General features: G+C 40.1%; 1 protein-coding gene across 1 annotated transcript in view; it reads right to left on the reverse strand.

Annotated features, from left to right (window-relative positions):
• The window catches only part of LOC128876032 (protein groucho-like), a 74060-nt gene extending 59319 nt beyond the window's left edge, over positions 1-14741 (reverse strand). The window contains exon 1 of the mRNA XM_054122130.1: positions 14170-14741. Coding sequence (XP_053978105.1) covers positions 14170-14235 — 66 coding nt within the window. The 5' untranslated portion in view covers positions 14236-14741. The remainder of the gene's footprint in view (positions 1-14169) is intronic.
• Positions 14742-21572: the final 6831 nt, after the last annotated feature.

A 21572-nucleotide genomic window follows, 5' to 3' on the forward strand; every position in this document is an offset into this window, starting at 1 on the left:
GTTCCAAGCGCATGTGCCAACCTTCGCCAAGTTCCAAGCGCATGTGCTTTCATTTGCTTTGGATCTATGATTTTTGAATGGTCGAAAGAAATTGAAGATGATATTATTACAGATTTCCAAAATGACTCGACGCGTAAAAACAAAGGGTTAAAATTTCAACAGATATAATTTGAACAGATATAATTTTTTAATTTGAATAAAGATAACTGGTTCTAATCAAAATCATGGAATAAAAATGAACATTTTAAAATCGTACCTTGTTAATTAAATAATAAAAGAGCCTATAAATAATCACGATACAATCCAACAGTTCCACCAAATCCATCTACTAACCACAACTAAACGTCTAGGAGCGTCATTGACAAAGTGGATCGACCAAACAATACTCCGCTTTTTTTTTGCCCTCGCCTATTAAAGAGGCGTCGAGCGCATAATATCGGCAATTTCTAAGTAAACGGCTGCTCTATGGACCGTGGAAGAGGACCCACGGTCTGTGAACAATGAGGCGATCTTAAGGACTCGGTCGTAGAAGCTTTGTTCGACATGTTCCGCCAAGGACTTCCAGCGACAATGCTGTTCTTGATTTCCACGACTCGACGCTCTTTACAAATTAAGCAGCCGGCATTATCGCGACGACAATGCGGTTTGCTTCTCCGTTTTCTCGCGGAACGCGTTCAAAAGTGCCAAAACATCTTAAGTCTGCAACTGACGACGGAACTCGAATCAAGTAGGGAGCCGTGAACGAAGACTTTTCGTGCGATTTGAACAATTCTCGAGGACGCGATTGTTTGAACATTTGTGAAGTGTGAATCGATCGGTGCAACTAATTTTACTTATCTATATTATTAAATAATCGAGATAACATAGGTCTTCCAGGCAAATATGTTTATTCCTTTTAAACGTTTTCCAAAGATGGTCGTCTTTTAAATTATTTATCACAAATTATAATTCCTGATGTACTTGTTATGAAACAATAATAATTGAGAGTCGCTAATAAGCGTATAAAGTGAATGATACGATTACAAATAACTGATATAACAAAAATAACGATGGTTGAATATTCTTTAGTCGATTTAGAATTATTAAATATTATAGATATTTAAGTTGGAAAGAAAATAAAATTTGAGGTGCAATCTTGCTGACCATTTGCTAACTATTTTTTCACACAATGAAAAATCGAATTAGAACACTCAAACTTGTTCTACCATAATTATTATTACTTTATTACTATATGATTGCACGACTTGATGTGTTTACACTAGAATTGTAAAGCGTGTAAATACCACTGTGACAGAAATAATATGAAAGCAATATAATAAACATCACGAGTACTTCAAATTCAGACTTTTTGAATTCCGTCAATTGCTAATCTGCTTTCATCGATCACCGCGTGCGTTGAACCTCCATCAGCTATCAAAGAACACTTCAGAATGCTAAAGCCCTCACGACGATCGCAATCTTTGCAATAAAATCTCTCGTAGCCCACAAAAATTCCACCTATCCTAACAGCCCAACACGGCTAAAATATTTTTCAACCGTCCATCCACAAACTTTCATTAAAATTCGAGCTTTACGCGCCGCCCGGTCCTCTCGTCAGCGACGAAACGTTCGCTGTTTGCGAACTCGTGAATGCCAGAGCCCAGAGAGGCTGCCAGTTGAAAAGTTTCGCTGAAAAGCGCCCGGGAGGCCCGTTTAAAAATTATTCCACGGAGATGCGTCGGTTGTTGCATCATGCTCGCCGCTCGCGATAACTTGGAGCGATTCCTTCGATGAACCGCGGGTCAACGGGTTGCAAAGGGGAATCGGTTTAATCGCGGCGATACAAAGTCTCGCTGGCTAACCTTAGCGAAGATATACACCGCAATAAACTAATGACTGACCCAAGATTGCGCGCCACGACGTAATTTGCCTCGACTCGATTACGTTATTTTCCGATCCGCGGTAACGGAGTGTTTTGCAAACCTCAAAGCGCCGATTGCGACACGCGAGGGTTGTTGCGATGCGTTCAATCGCTGAGCAACGAGACAAGGGAACGTTATCTTCCAGTGAAAAGGAATCGCGAGGCGGTGCCTCGGTTATTGATAAAATTTTGTGGCTCGTATTAGCGATCGAAAACCATCGTCGATGTTTGTTTATTTATTTTGATGACTAATGGGTCACAACCCTGTTTTGTACGCGATTCGATAGTAACGTACAAATTTATATTAGAGATGAGAGTATGAAAAATTATCCACGATAAGGTGCGATCGAATAATCTTAATGTTGGAATGGTAAATCTTTGTGTAATGGACGATTGAAGATTGTAAAGGACCGATAGAAGAAGTGTACAAATTATTCTCTGTATAACGACTTGAATCTCTTAGGAATTTAGTAAATAATAATCGATCGACCAAGCTGTACTCAAAATACAAATTTTTATATTCTTTAGTATATTTTGATATTCAAATTGGTAAATAAAAGACACGATCCTACTGAAAGTCCATTACATTTTTCTGAACCTGTCCAATTCGAAAGAATCGCTAATAAATTATATTTTTTGTCTTCCAAGGAATTTTATCTTTGAAAAATTACAGCGTTTCGCTCGAGGCCGGTGTAATAACGTGGCTTTTTGGTCAGCGAGAACAATTTGTATAATTTTACAACGATCGCAGTCGGGAAATTTGTTCGCCGGACTATCTCTCGACGAACCTGTCCAGCGCGAACCGCAACCACCGATTAACAACGAATTTTTGCCGCGAATACTTGCGTCGTGCTCGATGCAAATAAATTAAATTAACGTCGTTAACGAACCTAATTGAAGAGTGCAAACAAACGGTGAAGTAGGGAAAAATTAGCTCGGCCGTAGCTTGTTACTGAAGCAATTTTACATATAAAACGAGAGAACAGTTCATTTTTTCTGTTAATGAAAAAATTAATTGTTGGATATTATGAATTTGCCGGCAGACAAAGGGAAGAATTTAAAAAAGAATTGTAAAGAGGAAACGTTTTTTACATTCTTGCTAAAGGTTTTCAAAATATGGCTGTAAGGTGTAGAAATTAATTCTGTGTCTTTAATATAGAGATACTTATAATTGTAGTATAAATAGAAATATTTACTCGCCATTTTGTTACATGCCAAAAGATGTGTGCTTCTATTGTACACAAATAAAAGTTTCCTTTATAAATAAATGATAAATGTACTTTACAAGTGCACAGAATTAATTTACAGACCTAACAGAAATAAACGTAACAAATTTCAAAACTTTATATCAACCATTTTGGCTGCATAAAAATCACGAAAATTGCTTCGAAACTGGTTAAATAAAATAGAACAGAGATAATAACCCCAGACATTGTTTTCATAAAAATTCATTGTGCACAAGGGATGACCACGTGACTCTCCGCAGCTAGGCCTTTCCCGCGCAAAGGGTTACCTCGACTCCTGACCCTCGAACCTAGCACCTCGTAAATCAAATTTCAGAGGAGGTAAAAAAAAAAAAAAAAGAAAGAGCTCGTATCCAAATCTAGCTACGGGCTGTCCGAGGGGAAATTTCCCAGCCGAACCACTGAATTGTTTCCTGTGTTAGCAGAGACGAGTGGGGACCCGCGCGTTGTCACGCTGCAGGATAACCCCTTTACTCAACAACCCACGACGTTTGTTGCGCATAGCCAGCTTCAATTTGTTCTCGAGCACTTCACGGTACCAAGCACTATTGATAGTGCTTCCCCTGTTTCATATGGCGGCACAATGTCCGGGTACTACGCATGTCCCGAAACGACCTAAGCATTCTACTCGCGGCCTGTTGTGCGCGGCGAATCTCTCTCGCGATGGAAAAGCCTGAATGCGACTCGTCATTTCATCCCCACTGCCCCACCCCTCCAACCCCGAAGAGAAAGAAAAAAATTCAGACGTCACCTGCACGTTGGTTTGGATACGTGTTGCGGCGAACAAAAGAATTTGTTTACTACTGAAATTTACACGCTTTCCATACTCTGCATTTCGTAATAAGTAGACTGAAATCTCTTCAAAAAAATGAGCCTGAGAAAAAATGCTCCGGTCTTTATATGTGTTTAAATGTTTTCGTTTAAATGTTCCACCCTGTATATTTCCCAACAGTGGAATAAAAACATTGCTGTTATTGTCAACTACAAATAATATCTTACACGATATTATTACTATTTATTTATGTACTCGACAGGATGAAGCTTGAACGATTCCTCGCGATTCTCACCACGCAAAACATACTCCGAACAATTTCATCTGATTTCACGCCCTCGAGCTAACGAAACACTAATTACAGCGGACTGTTAAACTACGATGTAATCTCGTAATGGAACGATCATGTTTAAAACTTAACTACCAGAGATACGAGGAACCCTGATAAACGGACCTAACTGCGTTTTGTAGTTAGCTAACGTCATTTTCTCAATGGTCCCACTTACGGCGCTATACTTAATGTTCATTTAGTCCACGGGCGTTTGTTTAGTTGTTGACAGAAGAGAGAGAAAGAAATTCTAATTTAGATAGAAAGGTCGAATAATGAATGCACAAATAGCGAGTCATCTAAGAAAATGTTTTGTTTCAAGGGAGGACGTATTATGATTGTTTGAGGGTCACAATTTACAAGAATTCAAGATCATTTATGTTTTATTAAATAGAATGGAATATTTTCGTTACTCTTATATATTGTAGCTGATAAAAAGACAAATTCAAACAAATTCAAACAAATTCAAAAAGCGGTGTAACTTACTTATAAATTTTCTTCGTAAAAATATAAATAACGGAGATATTCAGGAATTTCTCTATCATAGTATCATAGTATTTCCTCCTGTAAACCATCTTTGTAGAATGAAAAGCAACGGAAATATATTACGTGCACAGTCCTTAGAAGATTCACCCTATATACCGTACAAAGGTTGGAATGTGATCGTGGAACATACTAATGGGGCTTCATTTACATGGAATTTAGAATTTCGATCGGTGGGAGCATACCTGGAGGAGGTATGTTTCTTATGAATGTTACCGAACGATTGGCAAAAGGTTTCCCAGCCATTCCATCGGTAGGACAACCTACGTCCTTATAAAGACAAGGAGACACGGATACCTGGAGCCGTAGGTAGCCATTTCCAAGAACGCACCGTCGACTGTTCAAGGGGTGGCGGTTTATGACGTTACCTGGTATAGACCAGGTCACGTGCTTCGTTCCTAAAGTACTTGGTTTCGAGACAGTCACGTTCAAAAGTATAATTGGACATTTTTGTACAAATATTCTCATTGCGCGTCCATAATAAATCTATACCGTAGTACGATTGCTATTCGACTCGAGAAATAGCGACTTGAGAAAATTCGAGCGCTGCATTTGGACCCTAATTCTAATCTATCCCTAATTCTAACTCACCACGATTCCTCCAGCGACTCGACAAAATTCCATCGACTCGAGAAAAATTTATTCAAGCTACTCGAACGATCGAACGGTCGATTTGGCCCCAACAAACGAGAGTTTTTCTCGCTGGCTCGAGTCTCGAGCCGCTCGAATGTTTCGATTGCTCGGACAAGCACCGCCCCGGCTGCGAGCGTTCCAGTCGTCGCGGTTCGAAATCCTCTGGCTGCGGTGAAGTAGTCGGTCTGGAAACACCCGTCGATCCTGTATAACAATCGGTACGCCTAGAAGTTTAAAGTATCGTCTGGAGGACTGAACGGAGACGAGAGCGGGCGACGGGGCGAGCAGACCGGGGAAGGGTGCCTGTTAAAACTTTCCGCCTGGAGTTTCGTAATGATCGGCGAGCCAGTTTGCCCGGAAATAATATTTGTACAGCTTGTACGTAAGCAACCCTGGCGGCCCTCCAGAGTGCCAATAACACCGCCTGTGTCAACTCGGTCAAGCGCCGAAGCGCTCAAATGAGTCACGACGCGAAACGAGAAGAAAGGTGTAACTCTTCTTCGGATTCGAGAAAGAGAGAGGGCTCCGTTGGATGAAACCAGCTCTTTCAAGGTCTGCCATGAAACTAACGAACCTTCGACTAGGACCCTCAACCCGAAAGGAGCACCCAAGAGCTTCCTTTCCTTCAATTTTTGTGATTAAGTACTTTTATTTCATTTTCGGCCTAATCACCCTCGAATGTATCCAATTGGGTATCAACGCAAGATGTGCATATATAAAAGGTTTCGAAAAAGAGTTTTAAAATGTTGTTGTTTAATAAGAAAGTATGTCTCTTAACGTAGTTATAATAAACACTTGAATTGTGTGTACTTGCATTTAAAATGAAAAAATTGTACGTATTTCGTGATACTATTTGATCGAAAAACAAGATACTAAAGCAAAATTCGACACTCCAAAATGTAATCTGAACAGAGAATAAAATTATAAAGACTGTTCAAACAACGATCAATTTAATAAATAAATAACATATAAATGTATAAATCTGTAGACATCATTTCTGATAAACTCCAAATCCAAAGGTAAAATACAAGAAACCACAATATGAAATATGACACTAAAATATATACATAATTACATACTCCGAATAATACAGTCTAGTGCTCGTCCACGATTTTAATTTATTTTGGATACATAAAAGAATATGTCGACGAATATTTCGTATGTGCCCAAAACAACGGATAATTGTTTTCGAACTGGCATTAAATGCATCCAAACAAAAAATGGACGACTTTCCAACTAGACTAGAACAAACTAACGAAAATGAAAAAGAATGAATGGACGTCGTTCGTGGCGATTCGCGATCCACGCGTATGGAGGCACAGGGGCTATTTGCACGTCGCGAGATTTATAATGCGCGTCAATTACACGTAACACGCTTCGCTCATTCCGCGGTGTAATTCATCCTGCGTAATTACCAATGCATATTGCGGTCCCTGCGGAAGTTGCAAGCGTGCGGACCGCGAATTTCGTGCAATCGTACTTCGAACCCCTTCATTCGCCCCCATTCCCGCCATCGTCCCACCCCCGTATAGTCGTCCTGCTCGTCTCGATTTCAATTTCGCCCCGATCCTGCTGAATATATCCCAGACCCTCTCGACACCCCTCTGCTCCAAACTGGGCTTCATCCTTCTCTTATATTCAACGTTCTCTCTGTTCCTTCGACTCCACGCCAGACGACAATTATGTGACGAGCAATCGTTCTTGCGTGCAATTCTATCCCTCCTTTTTCTTTTCTATTTGCGAGAAAAAGAACACGATTTACACGATTGCAGCGCGAAGGAAAGGAAATCCACTGGAAATGCAACGTCGCGACATCTCATTTGTCCATTAAGGAGTCTGATTATTTGATAGACGAAAAACTGGGCGATCTTTAAGGATTGTTTTGTTAACGCTAGGTTTACGAAGCAGGATCATGTTGACCCATTCCAATTTTTATAAGGTTTTATACTTGTTGAAGCATTACTCTGGTAATGGAAATTTTATAAGAAATCTCCGTAAACCTAGCGTTAATTAATTTCCGAATTTTGTATATATATTTACAAGAATTTTGTAAAATACATGAGTCAGAATTTGGTCGGAATATGCAAGGTTCGAGTGATTCATACTCGCGATAAATTGTGTGGTATATTCTTTTCTTTGCCGTACAATTCTATTGTTAAATTAATTGTAGGTTAAAAGTAAATACGTGGAAATAATATTTACTCTCAATTAATGTTATCATTAGATTATTCACCTTTGGATTTTACTTTTTTTTTGTTATTGGAGCAGATTCAATGGTCGCACAAATTTCGTTTCTGAATTTTCTCCTCTAACCGAAGAAAGAGAAAACTTGATAATGCATTCATTTGTTAAATTGCGACAGGTAAACATTCAATTACTCCAAAAAAAAAGGCGAATTAGTATTATTAAAATCGAACATTTTACACTTAAAAATAATTCTGAAATTGAATATGCATGCTCAATTAATTTAACAGTTAAAAATAAGCCAATAACTTAATTTTGCAAGCATAATCAAGGTATCAAAGAAAATTAATGGCGCTCCGTTTCTGTAGAATCAGCTTGTGTATTATGTACGTTGCAGACGATAATAAAGAAATATAAAACTTTGTATACTGCTAAATTCCTCGATCGATCGCAGTGGAATTAAGGAGAATTCAAATAAATCCCCATTGCATTAAGGAGCAATTAGACAGAGTCGAACGTTGTCAGTGGAGCATTAGGATTTTCTTATATTAAAACAAAGGGTCTTTGTTCGAAATCCTTCTGTTCTAAGAACCTTTATAACTCGGAGTAATGTGGACTAATAAAAGAGAATTAGGAAGACCGTAATAACAATCGAAGACAAAAATTATATTACATAGGATTTGTAATATAATATATCAATTACTTAAGTTCTTTGTTCGATTACACGAATTTTCGTAAAGTCTACAAATTCGTATTCAAAACAATAATAGTAATAATTTCAGTTACGTATCAATATCTGTTATTTTACCCAAAATAGAACGATCAACCTCAAAAAGACCAACATTTCATTATCCATAAAATCCTATTCTAGCAGTCTCATCTCCCCATTAATACTAACAATGGACGACTTATCATACTAAACCCGTTCCAAAGTACGTACTAGAGTTCTCCAACGACGATACAAACACTTCACCAACGTTTCGACCAAACTCACAGGCGAAAAAATAAATCGTTGCTCGAGAATTATTATACGAAACCGTGAACGATCGATAAAAGTGCGAGGAACTCCGTTAACAAGCCAGACAAACAATCGAGGTCGACAATGTCAGGTAAACATGACCGATGTCGGAGCCGATCGCGACTCAGGTAACGTTCCTTTTTCTCTCTCTCTCTCTCTCTCCTCTCACCATTCCAAGACCCATACACCTGTGTTTACACTGCAGACACTCGTCAACAATCAACTCTCCGTCTCTGTAAATTGTAACCTCACCTGCTGGGAGCGAAGGCTCGAATTTTACGATCCAGCAACGTTAATAGGATTACAGGATTAAACCGTGGAAAGTTAAGATACGGACGGTCAAAGTAACACGACAAAGGGACAACGGGATGTACGCGTAGCCGACCGACGCCGACGTCGGCTGCGTTCTCGAGGTGAATTTTTATATTAGCCCCTATCGATTACGGAAGCCTTTAAACGGCACGTATATTACCGCGATAAAATGGAAAGCGTTAACTTCCGTCTACCCGATGATCGTGCACGGCTCGACGAATGATTCGTTTACGATGGAACGAGATAGACGCTAACGAACACCTCCGTCTCGAAACGATCGTACAGTATGTAACGAACGAAAGTAAACGCTGCATCGTCGAGTTAAAAAACATTTTGGCAAACTATCTCGTTGGGAAAGTTTAATATCGTTCTAAAGTAATTCGAAACGAATAAAAAATATCGAATGGGATTACTACGATGTATTCAGAATTATGAAAGGTAAAATATACGTGGGAGAACTAAATTAAAAACTGTCTGTTTACCAACTGTCCAGTCACCGCAAAGTTGAGACTTATGTCACTGGATCATAAGTCGTGATTTCGTGTCACGTGAGAACGTATCTACTAGTACTACATTTGATTACTGCTATAGCATCGCATTAAAGTCGTTAACACTGATGACAATAAAAGTCTCGAGTAGTTAAGAGATACAATCGTGTAGACCTTCGAGCATCTGGTCAGTCAAAACACAGTAGCGTTCGAGGACGTTCCCAACGGTTGCATTATAAAGCTTGTATTTTATCGCTCATGTTTATAAATATAGAGTGCAAGCGTTTTTATTTCGAAAACGTTGCACAACAAATTGATCAAACATTCTCGAGAGATAATTAAGGGAAAAAAAAAGATTCTTTGCAACGATTCGAGCAGTTTTATTATCATTCGGTGAAATTTATTTTAATCGTGTAAACCTTTTTGACTCTACAAGGTCGAATGAATGCCTATGCTGTGCTTAGAAAAAAATGCTATCGGTACTTTGCACCAAATATCTATTGCAAAAATGTTTCGATAACTTCATCCCCTATTTAGATACTTAACAATTCCACTTTCAACGAAACAACACTCCGTACATTGAACATTAACCGATGACTATCGAAACCATTGCAGCTAGAACGAAACTAACGCAGGGATGAAATAAAGAACGACAAGGCATCGAATAAAAATGGATCACCTAAACCAGGTTTTCAAAGTGAGGAAATCTGTTCCACTTCCGATACTGTATTGGAAGTGTTCCAGCGGTTCTAGGTAATTCCGAGCGACAGAAGCGTCCCTCCTTATCCGGGATTTACTTCCTTTCCTTTCCTTCTTTCGTCTACTCGATCCGTAATCGTCGGTACACGTCGTCTATACAACTCCGCCACGTACGAACGTAATGTAATCGCGGATATTGCCCGCTAGCGGTCACGGATACACGGATTTATTTTCGTCGTTCCGACGAGCTTTTCCGCGTCGTCTGGCGGCCTGTTTACGGCCGAATGGGAATTTGCTCGCAGGCCAAATATTATTTCGTCGACGGATCCCTCAGACTTTTGCGATCTTTTCCTTCCCCTTTGATACGTTTCGCTTTGTTCGTATTCCGAACGTTCCTGCGCCATCGCCTGCTCGCAGTCGCGACCGTAACGATGTATTCGACTCGATTCTCGCGACTCTAGGTTTGTTTACACTTGAGCAACGTGGATCTACAGCTGACCTGACGTTTGTATTCGAGGTTTTAAACAGCAACGTTTCAGCCGTCGAGAAATCTTTAAACTTTTTCAAATTCGAACATACATTTGTTGTGAACGAGATCTAAGGAGCATTTATTTCGGAGTATACATACGTCTGCTAAGAATAATCTTTTTAAGGGCACGGACGTTCGAAGTCAGGTCACTGGACTGACTATGTAACAAGTAGAAGATGCTATAATATAATTGTCCCTTACACCAACGAGTCACTTCATTTGGTAGCAACATCTTAGATTTCGACGAAATTTGGATAGAAGGTAGTCGTTAGTGCTAGGAAAATATTTCCAGAGTCACCGTGCCGAGGATGCACCGTGTTACAAAAACGCCTCGACCCGTGCATTACCGATAAAAATAACTACGTTAAACATCTAAAAATCGTCGGCGTACGGACGGACGAAAGAGAAAACAAAAAAATTAGCTTCGCGTCAATTTCATCGAACGCGTATTTATACGCAAAAGCGATGGGGGCACAGGTATTTAGCGCACAGACGCGTGTGCAAACTCTGTCTCGCGCGCATCAGAGTTTCAGCCTCGTGTGTGCCGACAAGAAGGGAGCGGCGGGGGCGTGGCGGTGGGCATCGACGGGGGACGGGGACAAAGGGGGTTCCGCACGGAACGTGGGTAAACTATCGAGAGAAAATAAATATGGGATCGGGATTCGTTCGACTAACGATCTGAAAGAGAGTCCGTCTGGCGCACGGATACGCGCGAGTCGCCGTCGTTGCCGTTCCAACGCAGCTCTCGCAAAAAAAAGCCTGACAGTACTTTTCAGGTCTGCCTTTTTATTCCGTTCGAGTAACGGCGATGATAAAAAAAAAAAAAAAAATAACACACACACTCACACCTACGTACGCACAGATTCGCACACAAGGAACCAGCGGACTACGGATCTATCTGGCGGGAGAGTCTATGGACCAAGCACCCGACGCGCGGCCCGGTCGATATCGGTAACTCGAATTAGCATGGACAGAGGCTCGACCGGGTACAGCAACGAACGATACTTATCGAAAGTGCGCTCACAATTGAAAGGATTTTCGAACGCGAGGGTACACGCGATGCGTATTCGATATCCGACGCCGGAACGAGACGATAGATTGCAAAGGGGAGCGAAGAAAAAGAATCGCACGACGATGGGTTACCAGGTGCAATTTTCGCAACCTTATTTTCTTGCCGGCGTGCCATTTAAATTGGTGGGCTCGACCGGAGGAAGGTTGAATTTAATTTCACCCCGTGTGCATTATGCTTGGAACGACAACTACGACGACGACGTACGCGTTCACGTGAATCGAATTCTCGGAAAAAAGAAAGGTAATTATAGAGAACAGGTACATCCTCTTCGAATTCGATGGTTTTTAAATATCTTGTAGAAATCAACATTTCGAACAAGTTTTTCCTATACATGTAACCGTCGCTCGGCCTTAGCTTCCGAGATATTTGCACTCTTTGTTCGATTAAAAAACTTACAGATCCTCGATCATAGATCGAACGACAGTGATCGAAAACCGGCTTACTAAAATACAGGAAAGGCAAAACTAATTGATTATTAACGCAAAACTGATCTCATAGCTCAACATCCAATGTAATCAAACGCTTACACAATCCCGTAAGCTCAGCGAATAGTGTAATCAAACGCAAAATGTATCCATACCCGCTCACTTCCGTTTGATTACATTTAAAAGTGAAAAACGAAACCAGAATTGGTTTTCAACCATAAAATAAATCAGTAAATCATAAATCATAAAATAAATCAGTAAATCATAAATCATAAAATAAATCTACCGCATATAGTCAAATATCCACGCAAGTTCATTTTTAATCCTTTGATAGCAATCCGTTCAGTAACGACGTCAGTGTAAAGTAGATTTTTTCTGAGCCTAAACAATCGCGTAAACAATCGACGATTGACGACTCCGCGCTTACAGACACGTTGCCACAGCGCGTAGCTATACGCAATATTCATTGTTTTAGTAGCAATGGTATTTTTGCAAATATCTCGGAAACTAAGGCCGGTTATATGTATAGGAAAAACTTGTTCAAAATGTTGATTTCTGTAACATATTTAAAAATCATCGAAATCGGCGAGGATGTACCTGTTCTCTATAATTACCAAAAGAAAATAGACGTGGACCGAAGTGTAGCAAACATGCGAGTTTCGCTGTGATATGTAAGATTTTATTATGTCGTAAAAGAGTCGAAATAAACACCGTTTGTTGGACTCTGTATCTATTTATAGTCCCGCAGACAATTCTTAACAATTTACTCGCCATGAGTGTTTGGATATATAATTAAATTTATTATTTTTTACTTTCGTAACATCGGTATTATAGACTTTTGCTCAAACTCGAAAAAGAATGATAGAAAAACGAAATCCACGTTTCAATAATGATACGACGATCTCTCAACGTGAGATATGCATCGGAATTCTATGAATTTACTGTAGAATTTTGTAAAAATGTAATAAAGGCATTTGTGTCGATTTTTTCATTCGAACAAAAATGACCTTAAATTCCATATCCTTTAATTTCCCTTGGAAATTAATTCTATACCTCTACATTCAACTATTTATAACAGATCTATACATATACCCGTCATTTTGTCACATTAATCAAAATATGATTGAACATATATAAGCGACAATGAAATATTTGTACTCAAAGTAAAGTTACACAAGATCGAATGTAAAGGTCCAAAATACGTTTCTTCCGACATATTATTTCTGACACGTCGCCAGACCTGACATTGTTACAATTTTCACAGATAATTTCTTTTTTTCGATCTACGCGTAACTTGATTACACGCTTGACTTGTGACAAGACCGTTCGTCGGTGTATATTCGCCACTGTACGTCGCATGGCACGCATGGCAATGTCAGGGAAACACCGGCAACACGACAACGTTAATCGTATCTTGGAAAGCGATCTGAATATTTTCACGGTTGCTTTGTACCGGTAATCGTCGGGTATTGACAGCAAGATGAAGCGAGGTCACAGGCGCACGTTAAACAATCTCGTCTCGCTCGCGTATAATTTCCCGATAAGTAAAGACGTGTTTGATAAACGGTTCGATCGTGTAAAAAGAAAAAGGAGGGAAAAAAACGGTCTCGTTCGCGAGTAACACAGGAACAGCCTTTTCGGTGACGCATGACTACAAAACCTAACGATACGCCTATCGTCGTGACGAACGATGGCTAAACACTCGTTATTATTCGTTTACGAGCATTTAAAACCTAGTTCGTTCGGTTAGAAGCACGATTTTGCAATAGTATGTTAAGCTCGTCTGGCGTATCGGTCGTGTCGAACTAAATTACACGCCTCAGCGCGATTAAATCCGAAACTAAAAATGCCCGCCTCGTAAACTCGCTGGCGAGATGTCTCAATGCCTCGAATCTTTTCCTATATTTTATTTTTATCGCGAAGTCGTGCCAGTCATTCCTGTCAAGCGTGCACATAGGGAGAGAGAGAGAGAGAAGCGGAAAAAAACTTTGGACCAAGAGAAAAAGAAATAAAACCACTTACCGGGTGCCGTGCCGCAGCTGCCACAGCCACAGCTGCCGCCGCGTTTATACCGGCACTGGGGTACATCTTATCGTCAGAGACCCTCGAAGAGGTTATGTTGCTCCCTCTCGTCACGACGAAGTCCTGTCAGGAGTAATGGATATGTCTCCGTTATCCTCAGGTATATCCAGCGGTATCCCAGGTCATAGCCTGTACGCACTATTATTCACTGCTCTCGGGAAAGAAAAACGTAGAGGAGAATAAAACGAAAAGCACAAGACGGGGCTACAGTCGGCGCGCACACACACACTTCCACTGGTCACTTTCTTCGAGTCCTCCGGGCACTAGCTTGGTAACCGTTTGCACAAAAAGACACCGAGAGAAAAAGCGATGCGCGGTTCCCGGGATACAACGGGAATAAACGACGTCGTCGAATCACGTTAGAGTTACACGATGCGAATACGCGACGACACATAAGACGAGACACAAGTTGAACGATGCACCCTCGACGACGGACGGGTATCAACTAATCAACCGCAGAGCCGAGGGGAAGCGCTTCCCTCTCCTTCGCCCGCTCCGCCTCCCCACTGCTCGCCGCGACACCACGTGGTCTCCCCTCGGTGGCTTTCGGCTCTCTTCGTCGCACGCTCGTACCGCCGATCCATTCGCCGTCCTTCTCCCACTCGCTGATTCCCACTCTCGTCCGCACCTCCGACAATCGGGCTCTTAGCTCGTTCGTCTCTTTTCCGTCCGCTCCGTATGTGCTCGTACGTTTTCAGCGAGAAGGGAATCCGTTCTCGTCGCGATCCGCTTTGCATTTTTACGTACGCAAAAACGAGATTTGCGCGGTAGATCCCGCGGTGAGTTTGTAGCAGCATTACCGGGCGCGTATTAAATTATTACTCCGAGACACGCTGAACATCGCTAACGCGCGCCGGAAAACCCGTGTTAACCTTCCTCTTCATTACACGCGGAATTGATCGCTTCATAACGAACGGAGCCGCGGCTCCTTCCAGGCTTTTATTAAATCATTACAGAGCCTTTGGTCGAATCGAGCGTTTAATCGACGGAAGATCGTTTTCGGCTCTTTCGGTTCAGGGATCCTCGATGCATCTGCAAAAATGAGAATTACAGGTTTTCAGGAGAAGTAGTTACGGAGTGAACTTCGACGAATGATGAGTGTAGACATTTAGTAAAGATTTTAGTGATAATTAGATTGCGAATATTTATGCATTTATGGAAGATGTAAATATAGAAAAATGGTAGGTTATGAACAAGGATATGAACAAATGCATAAATATACATGAAATATGAAAAATAAAATACATGTAATATTTAGAAGGCAAAACATACTTTAATTCAAGTTTCTGTTCTTTATTTGTACTTTATTTGTTCTTCATAGAAACTAATAAATGTAGAAATTAATTTTGTGTCTTTCTAAGGTAAAGTTACCACTTATTTTTGAGAAAAACTGTACAACTGTTTAAATATCAAGAAGGATGATACTCTAGTATAACAAAATGGCAAGTAACTATTTGTATTTAATCTAGATTCATAAATATATGAATGTAAAGATACAGAATTAATTTCACTTACTCATCGCAGTGCTATTTCAATCCGTCTAACTGTTCACAACGTTCAGCAGATGCTGGAAAATATTGTTTACGTTTCTCGTACTTTGACCTGACTGTGTATAACCGCAGTGTTCGTACATACCAACATGGTTGTCCGCTACCGAAACTAGAAGGTTGGAATACAATACTGTATTCCACGGTACTTCAATTCTCGGAATAGGTGAAAGTCCTTGTGCTGATATAAACAACACGGTCTAAATTTCAACAAAACTACTCCTTTAAATCGAACACAGTTTAGTGCCATTTCATCCAAACGACAAGAATTATTCGTAAAGTACATTTTATATATTTAATTGAATGTAAATAACGAGTGCAGACGCTTATTGTTAGTCTAGCGTTTGAATATTTTTACTATCAAAACGGATAAATGTATCTTACGTATGCATATACTCATTAGTAAGATCTTTCATTGAATATAAATGTATATATATAAATATATATAATAAATGTCATCGTCTAACTGTAAATTCAAGCTTTAACCCACTCGTACAACGTTCTCATTTATAAATAGAACTAAAATAAAGATCTGCAATTTTCTTTAATAAAATTGTTAACCAACGGCATCAACTAGTGCCATATTTATTAAATTAAATCGTAGTCCGAGCGAGCACGATTAATTTTCAAATAATTATCTCTCGTTTCGTCGATTACGCGCAATTAGCGTTTCAATAATATCGACGATGGCGAAAGGGTGGGGGGGCGGGGGCGGAAATAAAATGATTGCCAGCAGTTTCGCGTCGCGAGCTGGTCGGATACCAAGAAACGTCGAACAGCGGAGAAGACCGGCGCGTAAACACGGCAACGAATAAATTCGTTTTTCCCTACGGCGTGTACATTTCCCCTGTAATCCCTCGCCCGTGTCGTTTCAGTCCTTTCCGCTACAATCGCAGAACCTTCTGCCACGGTCTGCACGTTTCGGTCGGTTTACTTTCGTCCCGTTCGCAGCCACGAATCATTCAGATTGGAGTTCAGGCCTCCCCTGTTCCCTTCAACCCTCCTTTGGTCATCTGTCATCCTTGTCACGCTTGTTTAGTTTCTCTCATTTTCGTTCCCGCTATCTCAGCCACCCGTCCGTTTCATTCTCGACCCCGTATATACAACTCGGCGTGTACCACGCCCTTCTCTTCCCCTCGAGAACACACACAGGCCATCCTCCCTCCTTTTTCGCCCCGATCCTTCTTCAGCCTCTTTTCGTCCCAGTGACTCGGTACTCGAGCGCGTCTATATTCAACGTATTACCGTGTACACTTTACACACGTGTTAGTCGAACTGGTTACAGTCGTGTATACATCCCCTATGGACGGGGTGGTAAGCATCGACGACCTTTCCACCTCGACTGGCTGCAAACAATTATTATCGCTTTACCCTAGCCGCGCACGGTGACACTTAATCTTAGCGTAGTATTCTCCTCTCTTGTTTTTTAACGATACACCTTTATTTCGCATACGGGAACACGCATAATTACCGAATATATCGCGGAATGCTGTGTCAATTTTTCTACGATAAGATTGCACGACGAGACGGATGTTTAATATTTATGCGGGCAATTTACATTTCAATGCGATTAGTTTGAACGTGTTACCTACTGGCTGGCTGACTCGTGGTGTTTGCGGAATGAAGTTTTAACGACTCACAACTAGCTCACATTTAGCTTGCTCCGAGATCGAGAGGCCAAAATTATTTATTCAGAGGACCCTGTAGACGTCTGGAGTAACATAAGGTATCGAAAGAAATATTTTAGGCCTCGAAGAGGAATATCATTGCGTTTCGTCCTTGGCTTGCTAAGTGGACTTAGCAAAGGATAGATCTCGACTTAAGCGTGGACAATTACGTGGTAGTTTATTAGTAGATAATTACTTCAAACGGTTGATCAAACGACTAATGGCGTCGCGTCTAAAGCAGGACTTGCACGAAAAATATGTGACCACTAATTTACTTAAAAGCGGGGTAGGTAGCGATTACTATCTCGAAACGGAGCCAATGAGCTTGCACACAAGTATATAATCATATAAGTAACGGGAGAAAGAGTGAATAAATCGATGTAAATCTGGAGGAGGTGAAACTGTTACTTGGAATTGGGGTGAAGTCACTGATTTCTTTTTTATTTCGTTGTCCGCTTCGAACAGAGCCTTGTACGGCGATGATAAGAAGGATTTGGTTCTCGAATGGTTGAAGTTTGAATCTTGGCGTTATTTAGAAGACACGAAGAATTGAAGTGGGAGTGGAGGGACTTCTGGGACACCGGGAACGAAGTGGAGCGCCGAGTGAGCGGTTTTAACGAGCAGTGACACGCGAGCTGTGTTCGTCACGAAATTTCGCGGTTCGTCCCTGCGGGTCTACGTAACGGACAAATGGAAGAAGAAATTACGGAGGCTCGCTAATGGCACCGTGACCGAGGAACGCGCGCGAACGCGGTTTACCGATCGTAATTTGAGCCGATCGTAACGTAGATAGCACGCAGACGGGAAATCATTTTTCGTTGATCGCCATGGAGCTGTTGAGAACCGTATCGTAGATATTGTTTCATGGCTTTAATCGTGGAAGAGTGGGAGACTGGGTTCAATTGGAGCGTTTTTGACGAAATAGTTTACCGTGACATCGCTTTATGTCCTATCTGTTTGGTAATGTGCTTCAATCAGGTCATCTGGTTTCAAAGAGCATTATTGATTCGACTTTATAAATGCTAGTAAAATAGATGGAAGTTTTTTAAAAGAATCTCGACAAACACTTCAAATGACTGGTGTTAGTTGGAATATTTGTAGATAAAAGATAATTGTTCAAATAATTAGTTCTATTTCTTAATGTTCAACTTCAAGAGTGATTAATATTATTAAACGAATATTTCTGGATTTAATCATAAATCAATTGATAATAAATTGAACTAATAAACAACTGCGATACATGATAACAAAAATCAGATCTTATCTTGATCTGTTTTAACATTTATAATCTTATGATTTTTAACGTGTGTGTTGCATTTTATATCTTATGTGTATACTTCTGCTTCTTTTTATATACGTGTTATAAATACTATTATATGTTTTATAATATATTTGCTTATCATATCGCGTTGTATATCCTAAATAAGATTGGAACACAAAGTGTTATGTGTTTTATCGAATGTGATTGGATTATACGAATCGAATCTATTATGTGAATAATAATCACATGAAATCGCTGAGCGTATCACGACATAAATGCTTTAATCTGATATAATCGTATGTACTCCTGAAATGTTGATCAAATAACTGTAATTGTATCAAATTTAAATGTCTAGTCGATTTTACTAACACGTTTAACCCTTCTTTAATAATCATGTACTCATTTCGATGTTTTCTGAATAATTTATTACGTACTTTCATAAAAATATCACAAAATTGCTTCTAACTCCCATTATTTGGACACTTTAACAAACATTTACGTTTTGAAAATAAAAATTTAGGCAAACAGTTCTAAATATTAAACTATCAACCGCACACGAACGTTACTATTTTAACACAGCTGAAACATGTATACCTTTACATAAATAATGTAATACTCAATTCATTCCCAGCGGTTGAACTTCATAGGTAGATTTTTCGAAACCTTACAAAGGTAGCATTCGACTTGTCCCTGATTTTAATCTAGATCGCCGTGTGTAAAATATGTATCAAAGGGATCATTTTAAAGTTTCGTAGGCTCCAGGTACTGCATCTATTGTACTCTACGAATAATAATGGCCTGTTCAACGTTAATATATGTAGAGTCATATATTCACTTGGGTGAAGTGTATATTCCCCTAGCCATTAGCATCATTAAAAATATGACGCAGGAGATGAAATATAAATATAAACTCGAGCAATTTAATTAAAAACGAAAAGGTAGCTTTCATATAGCGTAAATGGAAGTCTGCCATGATCGATAAAACTGAATTTTAAGACTTCAACTCATGCAAGTATAATAGAAATGTAATAAGTGTTATAAGAAAGTACGACATATATATTCTTTATATATCTGTGCATCATATTACATATTTTTATATATGCTCAAATTTCACATTAAAAATACCTTGCATCCGTTTCTGAGATTATCGTACAACTACACTTGTTATGAATACGTACAGAAGATTAATTAGCATCCCAAGAATAATATTTAGCAGCGGTTGGAATATGTAAAGCACGAAATCGTTTACCGCGATACAAGATACAGAAATCCGGCGCATAAATTCGAGCCGCGAAAGCTGGAAAGGAACACGTCATCGCTTGTCATCGAACTGGAACGCTCGATACGAATTCCTTGCTCGCTATCTCCTGACATATCGACGAAGCGTTTAACCGGATAAGCCGGCACAAAAATAGGACGCTTCAACGAATATTACGCGCGCGTCACATTAAGCGCCGAGATAATTCTCATTTATTTTTTATTTCTCTCTCTCACTCCCTCCCGGCAGTTTCTTTTCGTTCCCTACTTTCCGGCTTTCCTTTTTCTCCGTTTTTCTTGTTCTGCCTTCCGCTTTTGTTTTTTTCGTTGCCCTTCGAACGTAACGCGAACCACGGCAGATCGTGTAAAAAAACCGGTTGCCTTCTGTCGCAAACAAAACGGAGTTAACGTTGCATTTTACACTGTCGACCGTGACAAACGGCCGACGTTTCTCAAATATATCTCCCCGTTTATCGTATTTACCCAAGCGCCTGTAGCAGACTTTTTTTTTTTTTTATCTCTTTGGAACTATTTCCTTAAAGCCGTGCACGACACTCCGTTCTGTAATTTTTGTCGACAGCGACCGTTTTGGGTAACGCCTAGTTTCCAAACTTTTTTTTTTTTTTTAAGAAGGAGAGACATCTTTAGGCGAGGATTTGGGTTGTTCCATCGACAGAATTTGCCACGTATCAAATGCTTGTTGAAAAATACATCGAAATCTTTTTTTATACGGTAAGAAATTACTCCTCGATTTTGATCATGCTTTAAGCTACATATAATACGCGCGCCCCATCGTGCATCAGTTTGGACATTTGCCTTTTTACAGAAACGGCCACAGGCGGATCGATCGCGGTCGTTCGTGCGTGTCCCTATTTAAACAGTCGCGAGCCGATTCCCGTTTATCAATGACAATGACAAATATTTAGGATCATCGATGTTTATAGTTTGTTTAGCACGGATGTTTGTCAACGGATGGTTTATTAATGACGGCGGGATACCTACGGGACGCTATTTATTTACGTTGCTCTATTGTTCGGCCAGTTTGTCGGGGCAGAAATTGATCGGTGAATATCAAAACGATTGCACGGCCCGCGTAATAATTCCAACGCGATACGGAGATATAAGATTACAAACGGCGTATTGCGTGACCCGAGCCATGCGAGTCTATCGATTACCGAAAGAAAACTGCTCTTTTTCTCACGTTCGTGTCACGCTCTTCGTTCTCGACCCACGTCCGTGCTCGTCAGAAAACGAAACGCGTTCAATTTATCGTCCGCGTGTTTATTAATTGCGACACGTACGAAAGCGAGACTAGAGGAACGCGAAGCAACGATTGGTACAGTAGCGGGTTTCATATTCATACAAAGTGGGCCAAGTAAGTGTCGCGAGCCATAACTTTGTTATTAGTTAGAGAAGAATACCATAGTTGTTGGATCATATTTGTTTTCTAAGTGCAATGGTGTATGTGTAATCTATTAGGTCGTCCTAAAAGTTCGTGCCATTTATACTTCTATTTCTCAAATTAATACGTGAAACATACTCTCAAGTGTCACAAGAAAAGATAATCTGTCTCATTTCGCAATAGTTTCTCACCTCTCTCAGATAGTCATT

This window comes from Hylaeus volcanicus, chromosome 4, assembly GCF_026283585.1.
Source record: "Hylaeus volcanicus isolate JK05 chromosome 4, UHH_iyHylVolc1.0_haploid, whole genome shotgun sequence".
NCBI classification, from domain to species: domain Eukaryota; kingdom Metazoa; phylum Arthropoda; class Insecta; order Hymenoptera; family Colletidae; genus Hylaeus; species Hylaeus volcanicus.